The 25,845-nt window shown below is 46.0% G+C and overlaps 1 protein-coding gene across 1 annotated transcript in view; it reads right to left on the reverse strand.

Moving 5' to 3' along the window:
- The window catches only part of PAX5 (paired box 5), a 178,871-nt gene that overhangs the window by 74,959 nt on the left and 78,067 nt on the right, over positions 1 to 25,845 (reverse strand). Inside the window, exon 9 of the mRNA XM_027550213.1 lies at positions 5,077 to 5,206. Coding sequence (XP_027406014.1) covers positions 5,077 to 5,206 — 130 coding nt within the window. The remainder of the gene's footprint in view (positions 1 to 5,076; positions 5,207 to 25,845) is intronic.

The following is a 25,845-nucleotide window of genomic DNA, read 5'->3' on the forward strand; positions in this document are numbered from 1 at the left end:
TATGAAATGCTGTATCTATAAACACCCAGAGTTAGACATGACTGAGCACATGGTGCAATGACAAATGATCTGAACTCTGTATGCTTTTCCATTTGTCCATTTGCTTCATTTTCAGTTAGTAGTTTTAATTGTTGTAAATTTATCATAAAATTTTAAAATATGCTGTTTCATTCACTTTATTTCAGAATTTTTCTAGCTACCCTTGAGTGTTTGTTTGTCTAATATTAGTGTCATTTTGGCAAGTCTTAAGTTCTGTTGGCATTTTGATTGAAAATGCTTTGAATTAATAGAATAGGGGAACTGACCTCTTCATGGTGTTGAGTCTTCCTATCTAAGAACAAGCTGTAGCTCTCCATTTATTTATTTTTTTAAATATTTATTTATTCAGGCTGCACTGGGTCTTAGCTGCAGCATGCAGGACCTTCTACCTTTGTTGTGGTAAGTGGGATCTAGTTCCCTGACCAGGGATTGAACCCAAGCTCCCTGTATTGGGAGCAAAGAGTCTTAGTCACTGAACCACCAGGGAAGTCCCTCCATTTACTCTTTTATACCCTTTCAGATCAGATCAGATCAGTCGCTCAGTCATGTCCGACTCTTTGTGACCCCATGAATCGCAGCACGCCAGGCCTCCCTGTCCATTACCAACTCCCGGAGTTCACTCAGACTCACATCCATCGAGTCAGCGATGCCATCCAGCCATCTCATCCTCTGTCATCCCCCTCTCCTCTTGCCCCCAATCCCTCCCAGCATCAGAGTCTTTTCCAATGAGTCAGCTCTTCGCATGAGGTGGCCAAAGTACTGGAGTTTCAGCTTTAGCATCATTCCTTCCAAAGAAATCCCAGGGCTGATCTCCTTCAGAATGGACTGGTTGGATCTCCTTGCAGTCCAAGGGACTCTCAAGAGTCTTCTCCAACACCACAGTTCAAAAGCATCAATTCTTCGGCGCTCAGCCTTCTTCACAGTCCAACTCTCACATCCATACATGACCACAGGAAAAACCATAGCCTTGACTAGACGGACTTTTGTCGGAAAAGTAATGTCTCTGCTTTTCAATATGCTATCTAGGTTGGTCATAACTTTCCTTCCAAGGAGTAAGTGTCTTTTAATTTCATGGCTGCAGTCATCATCTGTAGTAATTTTGAGCCCAGAAAAATAAAGTCTGACACCGTTTCCACTGTTTCCCCATCTATTTCCCATGAAGTGGTGGGACCGGATGCCATGATCTTCGTTTTCTGAATGTTGAGCTTTAAGCCAACTTTTTCACTCTCCACTTTCACTTTCATCAACAGGCTTTTGAGTTCCTCTTCACTTTCTGCCATGAGGGTGGTGTCATCTGCATATCTGAGGTTATTGATATTTCTCCCGGCAATCTAGATTCCAGCTTGTGTTTCTTCCAGTCCAGCGTTTCTCATGATGTACTCTGTATATAAGTTAAATAAACATGGTGACAATATACAGCCTTGACGAACTCCTTTTCCTATTTGGAACAAGTCTGTTGTTCCATGTTCAATTCTAACTGTTGCTTCCTGACCTGCATACAAATTTCTCAAGAGGCAGATCAGGTGGTCTGGTATTCCCATCTCATTCAGAATTTTCCACAGTTTATTGTGATCCACACAGTCAAAGTCTTTGGCATAGTCAATAAAGCAGAAATAGATGTTTTTCTGGAACTCTCTTGCTTTTTCTATGATCCAGCGGATGTTGGCAATTTGATCTCTGGTTCCTCTGCTTTTTCTAAAACCAGCTTGAACATCAGGAAGTTCATGGTTCACATATTGCTGAAGCCTGGCTTGGAGAATTTTGATCATTACTTTACTAGTGTGTGAGATGAGTGCAATTGTGCGGTAGTTTGAGCATTCTTTGGCATTGCCTTTCTTTGGGATTGGAATGAAAACTGACCTTTTCCAGTCCTGTGGCCACTGCTGAGTCTTCCAAATTTGCTGGCATATTGAGTGCAGCACTTTCACAGCATCATCTTTCAGGATTTGGAATAGCTCAACTGGAATTCCATCACCTCCACTAGCTTTGTTCGTAGTGATGCTTTCTAAGGCCCACTTGACTTCACATTCCAGGATGTCTGGCTCTAGGTCAGTGATCACACCATCGTGATTATCTGGGTCGTGAAGATCTTTTTTGTACAGTTCTTCTGTGTATTCTTGCCATCTCTTCTTAGTATCTTCTGCTTCTGTTAGGTCCATACCATTTCTTTTAGTGGAGTTTTAATGTTAAGTTTATTCCTCAGCATTCTCTTTTTTTCTTTTTTTTCTTTTAGTGCTGTTGTTAATGTTTTCCCCTATTTTATTTTTCTAGCTAGCTATTGTTTACTTACAAGAAAGCTAATGGTTATAAATTATAATGGTATAATATAATATATATTATATATAATATATAATACGTAATGGTATAAATATAATGGTATAATTTATAATATTATACTATTGTATATGTGTTATATTTATAATTAGAATAATTTTAATAGTTCAACATTAGGTGACTTAGGTATGGAGATATTTATATTTGTATTCATTTTCTGCTCTATGATGTGACTTTAAAATAGACAGATCAAAATACAAACAAATCTTTGGTCAAGGGTTTAACCTAAAGATTCAGCTCACATCCAGACTGGCCTTCTGCAGACCCTGAACAGCTAAAGCACCCAGCTAGCTTTTAGCTAGCACTGACTTTCTGCATCAAGGGTTTTCAACTCAAATTCCTTTCCAGATTAGGCTTGTAAGATAATGAGAAAGCAGGTGGGTGGAGGCCCTGTCTTGAGGGGCTGCTGCCACTTATCCTTCACCTTCCACGACCATGTAGGAATACCACACAGTGTGGCCAGATCTGATTTTTCAAAAGAGCCAGAGATACAGATTAAAAAGTTTTTAATGTTGACTCAAATTTATAAAAAGTCCTACGTGGGCCCAACTAACCATAAATGTTTTCAGATATGGTTCTAATCTGTGGGTTAGGTTAGCCCTTTGGGCAACTGACCACCAGGTTGCCATATCAATAGATAAGAGTCTCAGAAATACAACCACAGTCTCAACGTTTACTAGATTACTTTCCATCTAAATAGGCTTGTGCAGATGGTAGAATATGTCTTCCTGTGATCTGCCTAAACCCATGAACCCCAAACCCAATAACAAACCCTCCATCTGCAGAGCAGGCCCTGCAGGGATCTCACGTGATCCTCACAAGGGCCCTGAGAGACCAGGACCAAAGTCACAGCAAGGAAGTGAGGGCGCTAGGATTAGCCCCAGGTTATCTGTGTGGTAGAGTGGCCGACCGTACCCGCCGGATCTTCAATTTTATCTCTGCTGCTCACTAGCTGTGATTTCTGGCAAGCTACTTAATTGCCCCAGGCCTTTTAAGAAATGGATCTGATATAATAGTACCCACCTCCCGGGCCTCCTCCAAGGGTAAAACGAGTTCACCTTACAGAGTGGCTGGAACTCCATAACTACTAGATAAAGTGACTTACTATTATTATTAACTAGTCCAGGCTTCTCTCTACTTTATTACCCCTACCTATCCAATTATTTGTACTCCTTTGAAAAGAATAAGCACCCAGGAGACTGTGATGGCTGGCTCTACCTCTCTCCCTTCCCCTTTATACTTCCTCTCCCTGAGACTTGGTTTCTGCTTCTGTAAAATGGGGATGCTGTCAGAGATCTTGTCACAGACCCTAATGACCCCAAGGGGGAGGATTCATGGGACACCTGTGGTGTTAGTAAAAGAATGAACCTCAGTTCATTCTGACTGAGGTACTCCATAGATCTTGCTCCGTTACTGACACTCCATCCCTTGCAGGTTCAGTTGCCCTCCAGGCTTTGGCCCCATTTCAGGCAGACAGGGGACCAAGTCACTCTTGCCTCTTAACTGATCTCCACATAGTACCCAGATCTGCACAAAGAGCCCTGGCTACTCTCACCTGAGCCCCACGAGCTCCAGTCTCAGAGCTGGGCCTGCCCTGCCTAGGAGCCTCCATGAAGCTGGTAGACAGCCTGCCTCATCCAGCTCTTTCCCTAAAGTTCTAACCCAGATCCAGCCCTGATGCAACCACAGCCCACTCACATTTCTAAGAACCCCTTGTCTCTGTCACTGCTTCCTGGGTCTCGTGTACCAGCCTACAGGGACATCCCACTATCTTAGGCTCTCATCCAAGTGCCCCCAGCCCCCCACTGTCTGTTCAATACCCAAGACTGCCTCTTGCCTGTTCAGTCAGACATCTTCCCGGAGTTGTTGGCTGAGTCTGTCCATCCGTATTAGCCCAGTGCTGTTGGAGTAGGGCGGAGTGTCTGCCTGTTCCACCCTTCTGGTCCAGCCCCTTACCTAGCGGTGAGCCTGATGTGACCAGCCACCTCACAAGGAGTAATAATCACGCCATATTGGGAGCTTGTGTGCGCTAGATCAGAGTCTAAGCAGCTCATGTGTTTGCAGCATTTAATTCTCACAGCAACACCGTGGGGTGGGTGCTAGCACAATTTTACAGATGAAAAAACCATCTGTTAGGCCAGAATTCTTATTTAACTTCCTCAAGAATACGCAGCTACCACAAGTTCAAATCCAGCAACATGCCTCCAGTGCCCACACGCTTCATCTTCACACTGACAGTTCAAGCAACTGGTCTTTAAGAAAAGTAGTCTAAACCTCCTGTCCTTCTTGACTCCACCTGGAAACCTGAAACTCCTGGCAGCGATCTACCAGGAATCCCACTCACCCTATGGGCTGAGGCCCACCAGGACTGCCTTTCTCCCAGACAGCTAAATCCCAGCCATTCTGAACACTTCAGTCCCAGTCCCAGGGGCCCCGAAATCACCCAGCCCCTTGATGCGAGGCTTCCCTGCTCCATCCAGCCCCAGCCCACTGCCCATTTGCTACCTGCTCTCCTCTGGCTCTACCAGAGCATCTACAGCCATGTCTCAGTCCCCCAACCTGTTCCAGAACCTCATAACCTCATTAAAAGAAAGATGGCCCCTGTCAAGCCCCAAAGCACCAAGAAGCCATTTTCGTCATCACATACGTTCTCTCTCTCCCTGCCACTCGCCCCTTGCCCCACCACACCCCAGGTGCCCTCACCTGTCACAATGGGATAGGACTGTGGCCCAGGTACGCTGCTCCCGATGTCAGCGGGGGTGGGACTGGTCAGGTTGGCCTTCATGTCATCCAGCCCTCCTGCCAGCGAGGCCATGGTGGAATAATCGGCAGTCTGAAAGAGGAAACAAGACAGATGTCTCAGCACGGAGGTTCCAAAGCACTCCAGCCAAATACCACTGCCACGTTTTGGGCTCAGCCAGCTAGCCCATACCAGCACCAAGGCTCCTGGGGGGCTCACAGATCCCCGGTATTGACAGGACACATTCAGCTCGACAGACCAAGACAGGTGTCCAGAATCAGGACGTCTCCCCAAGTGAGGAGGTGGATAAGATTCAGTGCAGCTTCACGAGAATTCAAACCTTGCTTCTTTATGGCTGCAGGTTCCCTTCCCTCAGCCCCAGCCAACCAGGGACAACCAACCTCCTCTATGCAAGGAGGAAAGCATCTATAACCAAGGCAGAAACATGCATCTTGTAGCCAAGAGGCTGGAAAGGAAAGTTTCTCATTTCTGTGCTCTTAAACCGCAAGCGTAGAATCACAAAAACGAGGGTTAAAGGGAATTTGGGTCATCAACTAGTTGAAACCCTCATTTCACAGAGGAGGAAACTGAGACCCAAGGAGAGGAGGGCTTTGCCCAGGGCCAACAGGGGATGGTTCACCATAAACTCTCACCCCAAAACCATCATATCAAAGCAAATGTTTTTGAATTCTGGAAGCATGTAAACACCACTATGCTGAAAACTGATTTACCAAGTCCACTCCAATCATGTACACAATCATGCTCTTTTCTTTAAGCCATTGCATGAAACCAGAGCTTGTGATGTGTCATTTCCTTGGCACCACTGTCAGAATGGTCTCTGGAAAGGTTGTGAAGCTGCCGACATGGGTCTTCCCACTCCAGGAAAAACTACAGCAAGAGTGACAGGTCTTTCCCTCCCATTCCCCACTTCAATCCCAGGCCTATCTTCAGGTAAAGACATTATTCGCAGATACCCAAGCCAGAGTATTTGGCTGTGCCAAGCTCTGGTGCAGGGAGTCTCCTCCATCACCCTGGCATTGCCAATGGATGATGCCTTTCTGTCTGTCCAGGGTTATGTCCTTAGACAAGGAAACAAGAAGTCTTCTGAAAGGAGTTTGCAGGCTTTCTGGGTAGGGTGATGAGGATTGAGTTACTGGGAGGGAAACCAGAGGAGTCACTGGGCAAGTGGCAGGCAGAGGGGATGAAGACTCAGGCACATCCCTGGTGCTTTTCTCTGCAAATGAATTAGAAAGTAGTTCCAGGGCAGCTCAAATGCTGAGCATGGTGGGTGGCAGCTGTGCATCCAGGAGTACTGCAGGCCCAGGCACCCTGAGATGAATTCTTGCCCAGAGCTCCCGGGACTTTGCACCTGTCTCCAGCAAAGGCTGATTCTGCAATGTGCAGAGAAGAGCATAGGCCCAGAGCCAGCCCAGGGGCTTCTACAGGAGAAGGACAAGATGGTGACAGGCGTCCCTGACATCAGGAATCACTATAGAGCTGCAGTAATTAAGACAGTATGGGACTGGCACAGGCATGGATAAATCGACCAATGAAACAGAATCGAGTCCAGAAACTGATTTGTGCATGTATGGAACCTTGATATATGAGAGAGGTGATGTACAAATCAGCAGGGAAGGATGAGACTCTAATAAACAGTGCAGGGGAACCAGTTATCCATTCAGAAACAAGGAGGGAAAAAAGAAATTGGATCTTTACTTTACACCAGACACAAAAATCAATTCTGGGTGGATTAGAGACCTAAATGTGAAAGGCAAAAGCATCTAACATGGTCCAGACTTGGGAACAAGTCTGCCCTTCATAGAAAAGAAAATGTATGCCCCTGGGATGCTCACACAGAGCTCCTGGTCACTGTGAGGACAGTAGTGATTCCTGGCCAACCTGCTGCCTTGCTTCAGTGCCTCTTCCTCCAGGAAGTCCTTTCTGACTACCACTCCCCAGGAAGCAGGAGTCCAGAGTGGCACCAGGACAATAAGAACCATAATATTCACAACTGTGTCAAAGCTCACACTTATCAATCACTTGCTCTATGCCAGGAGCTTTTATCTGTGTTATCCCATTGAATCCTCACACTTACCCCATGTAGTAGGGTCTACATTATTCCTATGGTACAGATGAAGAAACTGAGACTTCTAACGTAGGAGGAAAGTGTTTGCCTAATGTCATACAGCTTCTAGGTGCCAGAGCCAGGATGCAAACCTGGGTCCATCTGACTCCAAAATCTTGACAATTACCCTAATGATTTTCATACTGTGTCCTAACCCTTCAACAGGTAGGAAATCACTGTGCTAGTACTAACCTTTACAATGGAAAACAGAGTCGACTAGAACAGAAAAGTCTCTCACATAGAAAAAGTAAATCCTGCTTCATCATTCTTTGTTTCTTTGTAAGTGGATACGTGTGTACTAGGTAGAGAGGACAATATATTTCTGGCTGTAGGTCTCACCCAGCAGTCTTCATTCCAGGCAGTGGAAGCTATTGAGAAAAGGTCACTGTCCAGACTTTATCCAGCACAGAATGGGACTTGTTCATGCATTAGCCTCCTAATTTGCTTAAAAAATTAGGATGTAAAGCTCATTGGAGGCCCTCCTTCAGTGTATTGCCACGTGCAAAACCAGGAGGTCAAATTGTCTCTGTGAGGGTCTCTGCGGTTTATGAGACCCTGGGATGGGGACAGCGTCTATCACCTCCCTAGGTTCCTGTGTCCTAGTAGAGGTCTGAGCATAGTGCATGCTTAGTGTTTACTGAGCTTTTTTGTGTATGCAAGATGGCACATGAGGACCAAACATACTCTCTGCCCTTCATCCACAGATCTCAAGGGAAAAGACACGTGGTCCTGAAGCTCCATCCAACAAGGACAAAGGCACAGAGCCATTCATTGACACGGCACAGGAAGTGGTAAAGAAATGTTTCTTGGGCAAGCTGCTATTTATCCTGGACCTGAGCAATCCCTGACCCCCAAGCTGAGTAGAGTTGAAAGAAAGCTCAGAAGTGAGATGGGAGTGATCCAGAAACAAGGCACGTCGATAGTTGCAGGAGGAAGAGGTCCAGATGAAAAAGTAGACAAGCTGGGATTCGACTCTGAAGAGCCTGCACAGTGAACACTGGATGAACAAATGAATGAGTGACCCTTATCCTCAGGAGAGCCAGGCAGTATCTTAGCTAAGAGTAGCACCCCTGTGCCCCTCCCCACCCCACTACCAGGTCTGCCCCTTCCTAGACTCCGGGCTAGGCAGCTGCGTCCACAAGGGAAAGCCTCTAATTCCCAAGGAAGCATAGCCAACCCAGGTTTAAGAAAATGATCGGACAATGGCCAATCCTGCCTCTTAACATATTTAATATCCACATGGAAGAGGCTTTTTGTTATTTGATTCTGTTTTAGTCAGTAAATTCAGTATCAAGGTTTGTTCAGTCACTTCAGCAATTGGGTTTGAATCATCTCTTCCAGACACAGAATCTTCAACTTGTGTAAGACATGCAATGGGAGATCCAAAAATCCAGTTTCTCAAGCACCAGTGGTTGCCAGAAGGTGCAATGAATTTCCCTAAAGAGCTGGGGCTGAGAAGACAGCTGGATTCACAAACCAGCTGTCACTGCCCTTTGCCACGCATGCCTCCCACACCTCTTGCTTACAGGGCTTGAGCCCAATCCGTCTCCTTTGGTGGGGTTCTATAGCTCCTGCTCTGCTCCTGCATGAGCCAGGGGATGCCGTCATTTCATTTGCTTTGTAATTATGCCCCAATTTCTCACCATTCTCTGTCCCACTGAGCTGCCTGTGATTTTTTGAGGCAACTGCCTTCTCCCCCATCTCCTGGGGTCCCTGGACCCTCGCTTCACTGGCTACTCCTCAGTCACTCCAGGAACTGTCCTACCTCTGCCTGGAAAGTTCACCTCATTCAGCCACTTAAACTCACAAGACCCAGTTCAAATGTCATCTCCTTGGTGCAGCCGTTCCTGGACCCCACATTCCTACAAATAAATCAAGATTCCCTTGTCTATGTTTCTATAATTGGTGTCATTTTGCACAGACCTCTATTATACTTCCCACCATGTATAATGGCTGTTTGTCTATCTCCCTCCAGGTTGCCTTGAGAGCACAGAGCAGGAAATAGCCTGAGAGCCCCCTAAGCGTTGGCTGAATGAATGAATGAATGCATGATCCAGGAGCATGATATTCACCACAAAATCCAAACATTAACTGTAGAGGGTTTGAACAAGAGCAGGAAATAATATGCTAACCTCCCACCTCTACCCCTCATCAAGTCAGGTGACCAGAAGACAACGTCCTTGTCTACCATGAGGTGTAGTCCCTGAGGAAGTGATTTCATTGTTCTGGGACAGAATATCAGGCATTCAACACTGATTAGAGGCAATAAAAGAAAACAACCAAACAAAAAACGTAAAAAAAAAAAATCTTCTAGAGACACTCCCATTAGAACATTCAAATTCCATGTCAATGTCTTCTACAATTCATTACCCACCCATCCCCCCCAAAAAAAATTACTACAGGGACATTGGAAACCCTACATATCCTTCTTTGCCTTGGTTGCCAGGAAGCTTAGTCAAATTCAGAGCTTAGTCACCACAAATGTATCATTGCTGGCACCTTGTAGAATGATCTTAGCCTTTCCTCTGCATAATTTCTGAACTTTTTCAGCCTTAGCTAACGTCGATATAAGTCATTGTTTATTTTGCAGGATACTTCAAGTCCTTTTTGAAAGTGGAAGCTGGGAGAGGTAGAAAGAATGACAGAAAAAGAAAGATGGGAGGGACGATCAGGAGAGAGAAAGACAAGAAAAGAGGGAACCCATGATTGGTGCCTCTTTTCCTGGTAACAGTGGCATCTATTTCCACATCTCATAGTTATTTGGAAAGCCAAGGGCTGAAGAGTGGGGCTGTATTGGTGCGCCTATGCCCTCGGGTGTACCAGCAGCCCCCACCCCCTCCCTCCACTGGCTGTCAAGCCACCAACATCTGCAGGTAACGGTTGTGTCCCACATTCCTACTTTTACAAGTTTTTGGAGTTCTTTTTGTGGATTTTGTGCTTCTGTTCCCTTCCCATTAGGGCTCCTTGGTTCTGTTCTTGACTATGACCCAGGAAAGAAAATAAACTGAGGTCAGCAAGTCACAGGTCCATATAGTTAAAGTTATGGTTTTTCCAATAGTCATGTGAGAGTTGGACCATAAAGGCTGAGTGCCAAAGAACTGATACTTTTGAACTGTGGTGCCAGGAGACTCTTGAGAGTCCCTTGGACTGCAAGAAGATCAAACAAGTCAATCCTAAAAGAAATCAACCCTGAATATTCATTGGAAGGACTGATGCTGGTGCTCCAATACTTTGGCCACCTCATGCAAAGAGCTGACTCACTGGAAAAGATCCTGATGCTGGGAAAGATTGAGGGCAGGAGGAGAAGGGAGTGACAGAGGATGGGATGGTTGGATGGCATCACTGACTCAATGGACGTGAGTTTAAGCAAACTCCAGGAGATAGTGAAGGACAGGGAAGCCTGGCGTGTTAAAGTCCACGGGGTTGCAAAGAGTCAGACATGCCTTAGAGACTGAATAACAACGGCAAGTCCCAGAGGGTCCACTCCAATGGAGCCAACTGGGGTAAAAGCTTCTCTGCCTACTTACATGAAAAGATGTTCAACGTAGCTCATTATTAGAGAAATGCAAATCAAAACTACAATCAGACATCACCTCACACCAGTTAGAATGGCCATCATCAAAAATCTACAAACAATAAATGCTGGAGAAGGTATAAAGAGAAGGGGAACCTCCTACACTGTTGGTGGGAATGTAAATTGGTATGGCCACTGTGAAGAACAGTATGGAGGTTCCTTAAAAAACTAAAAATAGAGTTACCCTATGACCCAGCAATCTCCCTCCTGGGCATGTATCTGGAGAAAAAGTTTGAAAGGGTACATGCCTCCTAGTGTTCGTTGCAGCACTGTTTACAACAGCCAAGACATAGAAGCAATCTAAGTGTCTATCGACAAACAAATGAATAAAGAGGATGTGGTACGTACATACAATGGAATATTATTCAGCCATTAAAAAGAACAAAATAATGCCATTTGCAGCCACACGAGTGGACCTACCAATTGTCACACTGAGTGTAGTAAGTCAGACAGAGAAAGATAAATACTGTATATCACTTATGTGTGGAATCTGAAAAACTGATACAAATGAATTTATTCACAAAACAGAAACAGACTCACAGATTTAGAGAATGAATTTATGGTCACCAAGGTGGGAAGGGTGGGGTGGAAGGATAGATTGGGAGTTTGAGATTGACATGTACACATTGCTATATTTAAAATGCATAACCAACAAGGACCCACCCTATCCTTGAGCACAGGGAATTCCGCTCAATATAATGTAACAACCTAAATGGGAAAAGAACTTGAAAAATAATAAATACATGTATATGTATGACTGAATCACTCTGCTGTACACCTGAAATTAACACAATATTTTTTTTTATCGGAAAAGTCTCTCTTCATGTGACTTAATTTATTTTTTTAAACCTTTTCTTTTGATGGACAGGGAAGCCTGGCGTGCTGCAGTCCATGGGGTCACAAAGAGTCGGACATGACTGAGCGACTGAACTGCTGATTTTGCATTGGTATATAGTCAATAACACAACACTGTTAATCAACTATACATTAGTATAAAATAAAAAGTTAAAAAAGGATAGGCAATCATTTGTCAAGCATGGTTTAAATGAGTGGGTTCCACATTTTTAGTATTTGCATCTTGATTGATAAAATATCTATTGAGAAAAAAAACCAAACTTCTCCACCTACTGCCACAGACCCCTAGGAGGCCTCAAGTTCAAGTCCCACCAGGTATGCACCTCTTCTCAGATACCATGCTCCAAATGACAGTCTTGCACTCTCAAATGTCTGAGTCAGAAGGATGTTCAGGGTTATCTTTTCTAACCTGGAAAAACTGATGTGGGAGGGGAATGGACTTCCTTAGCTAATTTTTATCTGCATAAAATAAAGCCATTGATCCCATAGTAGAAAGAACAGTGAACTAGGAGCAATAACACAGGGTTCCTGCCCCAGCCCTGCCTCTGTCTCACCTGTGTGACCTCAGGCAAGCTGGGCCAGTTCTCTGAGCCTTATTTTCCTCATTAATGAGATTTAAGTCTAGCCCTCTGCCCCTTGCCTGCCGAGGAGACTGTGAAGATCCGAAGGATAAGGAAAGGGGCCGCACTTCGGACACTAGGCAGCAGGGAAGGCCATGGACTCGTAGCAGGGACTCGAGGCGGCGCGCGCCCCAGGGAGGTGTGTGCTTGGTGTCACTTGGGTCCCTAGGAAATTACCTGGAAAAGGACTGCCTGGGGCTGCACCAAGTATTGTCTCATCAGCACGGGGCACCACTGCCATAGCATGGAGGAGAAAAGAAACACAGACACGTGAGAAGGAGGGCAGCACGAAGCAGGCCAGTGCAGGGGGGCAGGCTGGGGGGCTGCTGCCTCAGCTGGCCACCTGGGCCAGCACAAGGCTTCCCCATCACCTGCTGAGTCCTCCAGGTTCACCGCTGGGCGTGAGGCGGCCCTTGGGAGATGGGCCAGAGCCAGGCCAACCAGTCCCCCACCTGAGGGACCAGACACGGGCTCAACTACGCACCTACCCAGAGAAGGACAGAAGCTGGAGTAGGGGAGGCGAGTCCCCAGGGCCCGGCCTGATGACAGGCAGGAGTGCGGCTGAGAAACCCGCCAGTTCTGTGGACAGGAGGACCAGAGGACAGGGCTCACGTCTGCCACAGGCAAGGTTCGTGCATTGTGGAGCCAGGCCAGGCACCTCAATTCTCGGCTCCTTCTCTCATCTTCACCGTGGGGATACATGACCTACCGCACAGGGTTATGACCAGGCATACAGGAAGTGATAAGAATGTCAACGCCTGAGGGCAGGTCTTTTTGCTCTCGTTTTTTTTAGTTTTCATGGCCAGTATCCCAGTGAGTTTATCAACATTGATATCCCAGTGTGATTTTACCAGATGTTATCATTGGAGGAAACTGGATAAGGGTATATGGGATCCCTCTGCATTATTTCTTTAGCACTGCATGTAAACCTATAATTATTTCAAACTAACAAGTTTAATTTTAAAAAGGAAAAAAAGAAACACAAAAAAACAATAAACTTCGAGCATTCCATCTCCACTAAACCAAATGGAAGATGAATCAAACTTGCAAAAGACATTTTTGCTGAAAGGAGGGATGATGAATGATGCCTGCAAAAGTGCTCCATAATCTACAAAGTGCTACTGCCAGTATTGTCAGAGGGGAAGAACTGCTAAGAATTCTGAATGGCCTCACTCTTCCAGGAAGCCCTCCTGGACTTCCCCTCTTGTGTTCCTAGAACCCTAAAGTGCATGCACATCCCTACAGCTGCACTTAACACTCTGTATTGTATACTTCATTATTTAAGGGCCCTCATTCCCCAACCACAGTGTGAATTTCATGAGAATAGGGCTGTGTCTCCTTTATCTTTGTGACAGCAGTTCCTGGCCCAATGCCCAGCTCTGAACAGATGTGACATAAATGCCTGTGGATCCAAATGAACTGGGACAGGTACCATGGCCTGGCTCTGCCAACAGCATCCAAGGTGCTTCCCAGGGTCACTGAGACAGTAAGTGACAGAAAAATGCTTTGATTCATCAGAAAGTACCCTAGGCATGAATGAGACATGCTCATTATTCATGTGGTTCTCCAGAATTGTGTCCATGACTTGGTCAACATGGTCTGCAGTAGAATCAAGGGGCTTCCAAGAAGAGATTTGCAAGGTTTAACTGACTCATCTCTCCCTATTCCATTTACAGCATGCCAGGCGTCACTCCAGCCCATTCCCAGACATACAGGTGGTGGGCACAGGAGGGAAAGCCCAGGGAGGAGAATGAAATCAGATATTCTGGTTTCTGTCCCAGAGAAATTTCTAGCACTGACTCATCTGGAGGCCCCCTTCTCCCACCATGGCCACTTAGAGAAACTTGTGTGTGTGTGTGTGTGTGCCCAGTTGCTCAATCATGTCCAGCTCTTTGTGATCCTATGGACTGGAGCCCACCAGGCTCCTCTGTCCATGGGATTTTTCAGGCAAGAATACTGGAGTGGGTTGCCATTTCCTCCGGCCCAGGGATAGAATCCGCAGCTCCTCCATCTTCGGCATTGTAGGAGGATTCCTTACCTGCTAAGCCATCAGAGAAGCCCTAGAGAATCTTAGTGAACCAAATCTCAGGACCCAAGGGAGCTCGGGGGTTATGGAGGTTGATCTTCAGCTGATGCTCAAAACTCACTGGTGACAGGAAACTCCCTACTTCCTGAGGCAGCCGCTTGGTGGCCACACAGCTCTGGCTACCACAAAGTGCTAAGGCCTCCCCACGCTGGTCTTCAGTGTGCTCTCTATTGGTCTTCAGTGTGCTTTCTGGGACCCCAGTTCCAACGAATGTCCTCTCACAGCATAAGCAGCTTGCTTCTGCTTTTCTTGTCACCCCATCGCCTGGTTAACTCATGCTGTTCTCACAGTCAATGCAGAACTCACCACAAGCTCATGTGAAATGGAAAGTGATTTTGCATAGGATTGTTTTGAAGTATTCATTTTCTCCTATCCCTAACCAGTATGCTATTTGTAAGGGAGCGCTCTGTGCTTGTAAACCCTCCCTGGCTCCTCACTGCCTCCAGGTAATGTTGACCCAAACCATACAGACCCCAATCCAAATCCCAACCTGCTTTTCCAATTTCAACTCAGATCTACCTACTTCTGAAACTACCCACAACTCCAGCCACACCGCACTTGTACTAATTCCTGAGCACCCCAGTCACTCCACTCAGTGCCTCTGTTCACTCTGTTTTCCATCCTCATCCCAGTCCAAATCATTGTTCTCTAAGGCCCAGTTTCAATGCCGTCTCTTCCCTAAGTCTTTTTGGTTGAAATAAATCATTTTCTTCTCTGAATTGCCCCAGGATTTTCACCACCCTGTGTTTGCAATATTTATCACCTCTTGATGAAAGTGAAAGGGGAGAGTGAAAAAGCTGGCTTAAAACTCAACATTCAAAAAGTAAGATCATGGCATCCGGTCCCATCACTTCCTGGCAAATAGATAGGGAAACAATGGAAACAGTGACACACTTTATTTTCTTAAGCTCCAAAATCACTGCAGGTGGTGACTGCAGCCGTGAAATTAAAAAACATCTATTTCTGCTTTATTGACTATGCCAAAGCCTTTGACTATATGGATCACAATAAACTGTGGAAAATTCTGAAAGAGATGGGAGTTCCAGACCACCTGAGCAGCCTCTTGAGAAACCTGTGTGCAGGTCAGGAAGCAACAGTTAGAACTGGACACGGAACAACAGACTGGTTCCAAATCGGGAAAGGAGTATGTCAAGGCTGAATATTGTCACCCTGCTTATTTAACTTATATTCAGAGTACATCATGAGAAACGCTGGGCTGGATGAAGCACAAGCTGGAATCAAGATTGCCGGGAGAAATATCAATAACCTCAGATATGCAGACAACACCACCCTTATGGCAGAAAGTGAAGAAGAACTAAAGAGCCTTTTGATGAAAGTGAAAGAGGAGAGTGAAAAAGTTGCTTTAAAGCTCAACATTCAGAAAACTAAGATCATGGCATCTGGTCCCATCACTTCCTGGCAAATAGATGGGAAACAGTGGCAACAGTGTCAGACTTTATTTTCTTGGGCTCCAGAATCCCTGCAGATGGTGACTGCAGCCATGAAATTAAAAGATGCTTACTCCTTCGAAGGAAAGTTATGACCAACCTAGACAGCATATTAAAAAGCAGAGACATTACTTTGCCAACAGAGGTCCATCTAGTCAAGGCTATGGTTTTTCCAGCAGTCATGAATGGATGTGAGAGTTAGACTATAAAGAAAGCTGAGATGAAGAACTGATGCTTTTGAACTGTGGTGTCGGAGAAGAATCTTGGAAGTCTCTTGGACAGCAAGGAGATCAAACCAGTCCATCCTAAAGGAAATCAGTCCTGAATATTCACTGGAAGGACTGATGCTGAAACTGAAGCTCCAATACTTTGGCCACTTGATGCAAAGAACTGACTCATTGGAAAAGACGCTGATGCTGGGAAAGATTGAGGGCAGGAGGAGAAGGGGACGACAGAGGATGATTGGATGGCATCAACAACTCAGTGGACATGAGTTTGAGCAAGCTCCTAGAGTTGGTGATGGACAAGGAAGCCTGATATGCTGCAGTCCATGGAGTTGCAAAGAGTTGGACACAACTGAGCGAGTGAACTTGATCCCAGTCATTTGACATTGTATCTGCTCTCCCTCTGAGATGAGGAGGCACCTCTGGGCAGTCTGATTTGGGCCAGTAGGCTGGGGAGACGTATCCTGAATGAAGCTGAGCAAGGGAGAGAGGGAAGGAACAAAAGATTCTGGGGTCCACCCTGAACTTCAGGAAACCTGTGAGATGAGCAGGGAGAGAAGGCCCTGGGCTTGGAGCATTCTGGCTCTTGTCCTCCCAAACGCAAAAGAAGAAATGACAAGAGCTCCACTTCTGGAGGACAAGAGCCAGAACCCAGAAGCCAAGGCTTCCTGAATGATAAGAAGACGCAGTGGGAGGGAACTGTGTGGAGGAGGGAGAGGAGGACTCCCTCCTTGGGAATTGCCAGGGTCTTCTCAGACTCTGCCATCCAGATCCTGATGTAGCAAAGAGGAGGAAGATTTCCAAAAACAGAGCTCTATCTCAGAGCAGCCAAATTCCACCAACTTCTTCCAGGCAGTTTCATGGTGGAGCCCGGCTGTCCCATCCTGCTACAGGGAAGGGAGAAGGGCAGGGAGGCTCACTACCACCAAAGGAATGCCTCTTGGCTACCAAGGGGCCTGAAAGGGGGCATGCAAAGGGATGTCCTCCATCCTTAAGTACCTGGCACAGGAGTGGGGGACATCCCAGGATGCTCATAGTTCACTTTCTTTTGGATTTATTTCCCAAATGCAGGAAGACAGAAAGGCTATCCCTGTGGCTGCAAAGAAACAAAAGACTTCCCTCTGTAGTGCAAGATTAATAGGGTGGAGGCCGGGAGGGGAGCTTGGATGCCCTTCCCTACCACCACTGCCCTGCCACTGCTGAGCGGTGACATGCGTGCGCGTGTGCGCGCACACACACACACACACACACACAAAGACACACTCCTCAGGTCAAAGGTCATCTCTCTGCCCCTTCTGTTCCCCATGAGGAAGAACCTTCCATCAGGCAACATTTTGAAAAGGCAAAAGGCAGTCTCGGGAGGGCATTCCCTCTGTCACCAAGGTCTGCTACAGCCAAACAGACACCGCCAAGAGAAACGCCGGAAAAAGAAGGCTGAGAGAACCAGGCCTCTCACAGCTAATTCAGACTCCACCTCAGACGATTCTAGCATCTCTGACCGAAACCCTCAGGCACAGGATAAGTCAGGAGTACTCGTATTTGTTGGATGCTTCCTACACATCAGATACTGTTCTAGGTGTTAGCGTGTGTAAGCGTGCATGCATGCTCGGTTGTGTCTGACTCTTTGTGACCCTATGGGCTGTAGCCCACCAGGCTCCTCTGTCCATGAGACTCTCCAGGCAAGAATACTGAAGTGGGTTGCCATGCCCTCGTCCAGGGGATCTTCCCAATCCAGGGATCGAACCTGGGTCTCCTGCATTGCAGGAGGATTCTTTACCGCTGAGCCACTAGGATGCCCTCTAGGTGTTAAAACCCATTAATTTATTTAACCCTTATAATGACCCTATGGGTAAATATTATTACTCCCAGTTTACAGAGGATGAAATTGAGGCACAAGGGACCAAAATAATGTGCCTGAATCACCCCGCAGCAGGGCTACTCCAAGCCTGAGATGCTGAACTCCACTAGACACCACCTTCATCAACCCAATCCTGGTCTGGATGGGAAAGCTGAGAACAGAGAGCGGAGGGAGCTGCACGCGGGGTTAGACTCAGGTCCTGTTCGATCCCACAGTCTGTGTTCTTCCCCACGATGCCACAGGGCCCAGGACAGGGTGACCGACTGCCAATCCAGAAGCATCTTCACAGGCTTCATGAAACTCCACCTGTGACAAGCCCATTCCTCCTCCCCGAGCACCTTTTCCTTTCCTCTCCTCCAATCTTGTCTCTCCACCCATTCTCATCCTGGCTCAAGAATGACCTCCAGTATGAAATGTTTCCAGGTGGGTTCAGCCAGCAATGGTAGGAACTTCATCCTTTTCTCTCCCCACTTCGTCTCAGAGGGCAGCCTAAATGATAAACTCAGAGGACAGCCGTGTGCAGACTGATGTTGGCGTTGGCAAATAATCTTCATATGAGTGGGAAATAGAAAGAAACAAAAATGTAACATTGCACTATGAAGAGAAAAATCAGGCATCAGACTGCTTGGTTCAGGTGCTGTGTTCTTGACTGAAGGATACATTCTGGTTTTAGAAAAATGAGAAACAAAAGGAAGGAGACACTAGGCTTAGGCCGAAGCTTTTCTGTGTAAATTAATACTATTATGTAAATAATAGAGACAAAACTAGCACAATAACAATGGTGTTTCTGTTTATTCGCCTCTTTACGAAGATTAACTTAAGAGCCTTTGTTTTTAATTATTAGAAATATGTTTGCATTTTGCAGTCATGTGTTAATTTCATGAATCTTGCATTTCATACCTGGAAAGAAAGCATAATAACCATTCTTTGTGCTAATACCTACAATTTATTTAAGCAAGCAAGCCATTGGCCTTGAGACTGGACATGTAAACAAACATACTTCTGAAGGCTTGGTTTGAGCTTGGTTTTTAACAATTCCTTTCTCTCTCAGATACACACACACACACACACGTACATACGTTAAATTTAGCCTCCTGGTTTTATTTTCTTCACCTCTCAACCACAAATCAAACTTCAAATAATATAAAATTGCTGGCTAGAAAGAGGCTTCCCACAAATAAACAAAAGCTTTCAAGCCAAAGGCAGAGATGTTCCCATCTCCCCATCTAACCCTCTCAACCTCCTCTGCCTGCTCCAACAGAACACCCTCTCTCTGCCCAGCTGCCCAGGAAAACCCTGAAATCTCTCATTTTCATTTCCAGGAGAGGAAGAGGTTTGATCCCCCCCACATAAAAAGAAAAGTTCAGTAATAACAGGAAGCTGGGAAAACCCAGGCAGACTCTTCCCTGCCATCCATGTCAAGCTCACAAAGAGAAAAAAAAAATTATACCATCCGACATGGTTGGAAGAGTTTAATCCAAAGCACTGCTAATTAATATCCCCAGCTTTCCAGAAGCCAGTGCCACATACAGCTGCGAGGGCAACAAGGCTGTTCTCCCTTCAATTTTATGGGAAGAACATTTTCATTACAAAGCCTCCTCCCAGGCCCTCCTCTCTCGCCAGATTAGCTGAGAAGGAAGTGGATGATCCATATATCAGAACTCCTTCTCTCTCCATTAATTTTATTATTTATATCGCATTTTTAAAGTTTATTGGTACAACCCTCTGTGCACCTGGCCAGAGCCCTCTGACAGACAGTGGTATCCTCCTGCATCTTTTGCTCAGGGGGACTTTATGAATTGGTCACCAGAAGATGCCAACTTTTTGAAATTTGCCTCAGAGAGGGAGCTGACTCCAGTGGCATTTCCTGCCTACTCCCCCACCCCCCACTCCAACACATGCTCACCATTTTAAAAAACAAATGCTGAAGATTCTAAACCCACTCATTTGTGAAATGTATGAGTACTTGATGGCTTAGAATGAGCTCTGGGTGCTTCCTAGGGGACTCCCTAAAACCCTGGGGGAGGGGTGTCCCACGAGCCCCCACCCAAGTCAAGCGTCCCCAGCTGAGCCAGCAGACTTGAACCGTTTTTTAACCCAATCTGCCAGACCACGGACAGGCCTGGAGAGGCCCCGCGTCTTACCATTTTATTCTGAAACCCCACGTGCTCAAAGCTGTCTCTTTCCAAGCCTCCTAAAGGGACCCCAAATCCAATCTAAATGTCTCGAATTTACCTGTTTGTCTTTTATACATATAAATAGCTGCATTTCCATTCTCTTTTTGTTTCTCATTTTCATTTGGTTCTAATATCTGCATGTAAATGTCGGAAAATAGCATCTGTAATTGGAGATTATGAAGTATGGCCAGCTCCTGACAGGCTGCTAAGGAAGATGGATTATCCTCATTTTTCTGTAAATTTTGTCAATTTTGGAATTCATAAGCTATCAACACTGATCAAAATGGGACTTCACAGCTGTGTCAAAAAAAAAAGAGAGAGAGAAAGAGCAAGAGAGAGAGAACGCGCACGCACTCTGGAAGGCAGGCAGTTATGCGCAGGGGCCATGCAGCAGGCAGCGAGAGGTTGGCACGGCAGACTGAATGCCCCGTCATGGGGCAGTCACCCTCCTCCTGTGCCCTCCCCTCCACGCTGGCAGCTCCCTGCTCACAGGCTTCCCTGGAATTCGGGGTGGGGCTGCCTAGCCCCCTGGCTAAATCAAATAGCTAAATCACGCTACTGGAAGGCCACAAATCCTTCAAGGCACCCACTCAAACCCGAGGCTTAATTTATTGCCGGGCGCAGCCTTCCTTATTTATCCGAGGAGTCTGCGAGCTCCCTCAGCGCGGACCTCCGAGATGTTCTACTCCTTCCAGACCATCACGGCCCACTTGAGGCAATTGTGCTGGTCTCTCTCTCTCAATTTTCCCATTACTGGGAGTAAGTACTGTTGGGACTCTGTAATAGCCCGACTGCAGCCCATATCAATAACAGATGAGGTTTAATCGTCCAACACAAAAATTATTTAGGCGCCGTAAGGACATTCAATGTTATTTGCATAATGGCATTTCTATCGCACGCACCTAACCCGTCTTGCATAAACAAGGCCTTGGGACCATAAATAATAATAAATCATGACGTCTGCACGCCTCTTGCAGTAATAGGAGCCACTCTTTGTGGAAATTATTTCAGCAGGAAATGGGCACTGTAATTTTAAAGACATGTGGTGCGGGGAGGTGCGGTAAATCACGCCTGCGCACGATCCCTGGGAGCAGCCGGGGCCCTGCCCAGAGCCCACAGTGACATCCCAGAGTGACAGGAGGAGGGGGACACAGGATGCACCACTGTCCCAGTAAACTGTAGAGGGCAGGATGCACAGAGCCCAGTGTGGGGAGAATTGGCTTTGGACCTGGAGAAGCCCAGGCCTATCTTTGTTCTAGCAGAATGGAAGCTCCATGAGGGCAGTGATTGGCAATTTTTTCCTGAGCAGGTGCTCAGGAAATACCCAAAAGTCATGCAATGAGTGGAGACAGTCCTTGGCTCAGGTAGGGAGTGGATGAGAAGAGCCTGAAAATAGGTTAAGGTGAGATAAATGGAGACACAGACCCAGAGGAATTAAGAAAGGATGGGGCATAGAAGCATAGGTACCGCTGATCTGTGAGTGACAGAGTGAAAATGTCCAATAAACTCTAAGCTGTATTGCAAGGCAGCTGTGGGCTACTAGAAAGGCACAGATGAGGGATGGTGAACAGAGCAGAGTGTGCGCCTGCAGGTTCTGGAGGCAGACACAACTGGAGGAGAATCCCAGCTCCATGCATCTCAGACTGGCTGCCTCTCCCCTCTAAGCCCCAACTTCCTCATCTGCTAGACAGCATAATACCTGTACAAGCAGCCCTCCTTATCTGTGAGTCCTGCATCCATCGATACAGAAGACCAACTGCAAGGGACTTGAGTGTCCCTGGATCTTGGTATCTGAAGGCAATCTGGATCCAATGTCCTGGGGATAGGATACCAAGGGATGACTGTACTCAGCTCACAGTGTTCTGAGGGTTAAATGAGATAATGTGAGCAAAGTAACCCGTGCTTGATGAAGCTTTGCCATTGTTATTATTGGTACAACTACTACTATTATTCTTCAAGAAACAACAGGAGAGAATTTAGGTACAGCTCTGCTTCTTACCAGCTGTGGGCCTCAGCTACCTCTGATCTGTCCAAGAAGAGCATGATAAAATGACCCCTACCTACCACCCAGAACTGCTATGACAGCTCTAAAACAAGGCAGCGCTGTGAAGCGCCTTGTTAGTATAACACACTGTCTGCACAAGAAGGATGAATATTAACATTCCTCACGAGTCCAAGCAAAGAACATGGGGGAGAGGTCTCTACACCTGCCCCTGTCATCTCCAGCCATCCCTGGCAGCACCCTCAAAAGTTTATGGTTTCCAGAAAAGTCCTGACAGGATACACCCTAAGGCACCTAAGGAAACCACAGCATTGCCTCTGGGAGGTAGAAGAAGGGACTGAGATTGGAACTGTTATTAACAGTTTAAGTCTTATCTGTAATGTGCTAATTTTACTGGAAGACAAGTACTACTTGTGTCATTGGGATTTTTAAAGCTGATGGAGTTCCATACCTCTAATGGCCTGGCTTACCCTATTCCCTCCACTGGAATACAGGAGGATGGAACAGCAACAAGGGGCCAACCAAGTGATTTAACAATAACCACACTCTTCACCCAAAGGAACTGAGAGAAACAATATGATGTAATTTCTCCATCCAGTCTGCCTTGGCAGACTGGGAGGCCTGGGCTGTGTGCTGTGCTATATGGGGAAAGATGTAAATTTCAGACCCCAACAGTCTCTTGGGGGGTAGGTGGCTCTGGCACCTAAAATGCCAACTTCAGCTTACACACTGACCTCACCCTTGCCAAAATAAGAAAACCACTCAGAGCCAAATAAAGTCTGGAGTTTAGTTATTAGTGTTGTACCAACGTAAGTTTCTTAGTTTTGACAAGTGGATCGTGGTTACATGACGTTAACAATAGGGGAAACTGGGTGAGAAGTATGTGGGAACTTTCTATACTATCTTTGCAACTTTTCTGTAAATTTAAAATTGCTCCAAAAAAAGATATATGTAAAAATAAAAAAAGGAGAAGCAGCCAGACTTCACTCATAATAAGAGAAGAGCCCATTAAAGAGCCATAATGTACCCTTTTTCATCTGTTAGATTAGCAATGATTCAAGGGGTTGATCCTCCACTTGGAGGGAGCTGTTGGGAAAAACAAGTCTTCTCATTTCAGAGAGAAATGTCTTTGAAGAGCAAGGTGTCTATCTTTCAAAATTCACAAGGCACACACACTGACCCAGCCATTCCACTTCTGGGAGTTTATCCTACAGATACAGTCTCATATGGACAATGATGCTCACTGCAACCTCTTAAAAAATTTAAAAAAATTTTTATTCATTTATTTTGGCCACACCCTTAGGCTTGCCAGATCTTAGTTCCCTAACTAGGCATGACCAGGGATCAAACCCATGTCCCCTGCAGTGGAAACATGAAGTCCTAACCACTGGACCTCCAGGGAATTCCCACTGCAGACTTTTTTTGAAAAATGAAAAGGTTGGAAGCCACCAACAGAAGCCTTGTTAAATAACGTATGATACCCCACATAATGGAATACTATGTAGCTGCTAAAAAGAATGAAGCAGCAGTCTATCCATACAGAACAATCATCGTAAATATTTGTTAATGGAAAAGAACAAAGATGGAACAATGAGAGGGGAGGACTATATATATATATATACACACACACACATCTACATAAATACACAAATATATCTTACCCTCATCAAAGTATTGTATGTAAATCTCTAAAGAACAGAGAAGAAACTGCTAACAGTAGCTGCCTCCCAAGAGGGGAACTAGGTGGCAGCGAGAAAAGGAGCCAGGAGGAGACTTTACTGTATCCATATACGTTACGTATTGTCTGAAATTTTTACCACTTGCATGTACTATCTACAAACTTTTTTTCGAATAAAATAAAAAGTGTTGGTCAGGTAAGTGGCAATGAGCACATGCTGCCTCATGGCTCTGCCCATGGGCCCCTCAGGCCCCCATCTGTCTTAAAGGGTGACCTGCATACCTCTGCATCACCCAGCCTGCCTGGCACGAGTCTCTGGGCAACAAACTTAGCAACTGGCGACTGGATGCATGAACTCCTGGGACTCCTGTGTCCGCCTGTGTGTCTAAAACCTTGGCCCCACTCCTCAGCTCAGGGAAGGACTGAGGCCCTCCTGCATCAGACCTGCAGCTGCAGAGAGCATCTGAGCTAGAAGGGATGTGGGGTATCCTCTTTCCTCAGTTTTCAGCGGGAAGTTGAGGCTTGATGTGGGAAGTTGAGGCTTGATGTGGGAAGAAACTTACTCAAGGGGACACTGCAGGGAAGTAGGCTGGCCCAAATCAGAGCTCAGGTTTCAGGAAAAGTAGCACTTGCAGCTCGAGCAGGAAAGAAACAAGTTCCATTTTCTGGCTCTCAACTGTTTCACTGACAAGATGGGAATAAGACTGTCTGCCCTTTGTATTCCAAAAGTGTGAAGAGGAATCAAACAAGGTCATAGGTAGGAAAGCAGTCAAGAAACTGCTCAGCACCTTCCACGGACAGAAACCTCTGCTGATGTGCTGGGTGGGCCCTGAAGAAGATCCACATGGGTACATTTACACACCCCTGCTAGGTTGCCAGGGTTGTGCTTAGATGCTTAGACAGCTTTTATGTTGCAGTTTGCGCCAACTTAGAGAGGTACTGTCATTTTTTACTCTTCCTTTGTGCAGATGCAGAGACTAAGGCACAAGGAGATGAAGTGAATTTCCCATGACCAGACAATTAATAGAACTGTAACTTAGACCATGCAGCTACAAATATTAATATTGGAGGCAGAACTCTTAGCAGAGATGCTGCTAGCAGTAGTGGAAGCTGGTTTTTTTCCCCAAAGTGCAATGGGGACACAGGAGTACCAGTTGGCCATGAAAGGCCATGGCCAACAGGCAAGGAGGCTCTCATGGCAGGTCAGCTACCTTCAGCACAGCCAATTCTACCCCAGGAAGGATGCAAAGACTCGGTCCTGGCCACTCAACAGAGATCCTTCTCTCCCAGCAGCCTCCTGTGTATCCAGCCCTCAGTTCCCCCATCCAGAACCTCTTCTGTCCTTGGACTTACTCTCCTCTAACGCTCACCCCAACTCAGCTAGACCCACATATTCTTCTTCAGCTCAGTTGCACCACCACCACCACCTCAACTGCTTCACACCCTTGTTTTCCCATTCCCTGTGACATGAATGGGCTCACCTTGTCTGGTGGCTCTCTGGTCTGTCTGCAGGATGACTGAATGAATATACCTCTCCAGTGACATTGCCTGAGGTGGGTGTGGTTCCAGGCGGGAAGCGCTGGCAGAGAAGCAGGGGTGTCTCGGGTGCCCAGATCCTCCCCAATGTCTGCTGGCTGGCTCCTAGCATCCCACAGGTGTCAGCTCCAATCCATTTCCCATCCTTTCCTATCTCTCATTTTAAATGTCTAAACTCAGCCTCCAGAACATGAGCCTGGAGTTTTAACATGAGTTTGGAGTTTTACACCGAACATTTCTTTTGAAATTCAGAACTTCTTGGTAAGATAAAGCTGATCTTACTCGCTTACTTCAACTCTACTGAAGACAATGCTGAGGATTTATGGATTAGTTTGACATTCACACATATACACAAAAGCCACATCTTTGCAAGCTATGTAATACCCAAAAAGAAGGCCTAGGGATCTCTGTATAAGGATGCAAAGTAAAATAATACTGCAAGAGAATTTTCATAATAAAATCAGAAAAGATACATGAAAGACTTTGGGAAGAATAAACAAGCGTTCAGACAAGTGTGCCTATTAGCGATTATTGTATTAACTTTATTTT

Source organism: Bos indicus x Bos taurus, chromosome 8, assembly GCF_003369695.1.
Source record: "Bos indicus x Bos taurus breed Angus x Brahman F1 hybrid chromosome 8, Bos_hybrid_MaternalHap_v2.0, whole genome shotgun sequence".
NCBI classification, from domain to species: domain Eukaryota; kingdom Metazoa; phylum Chordata; class Mammalia; order Artiodactyla; family Bovidae; genus Bos; species Bos indicus x Bos taurus.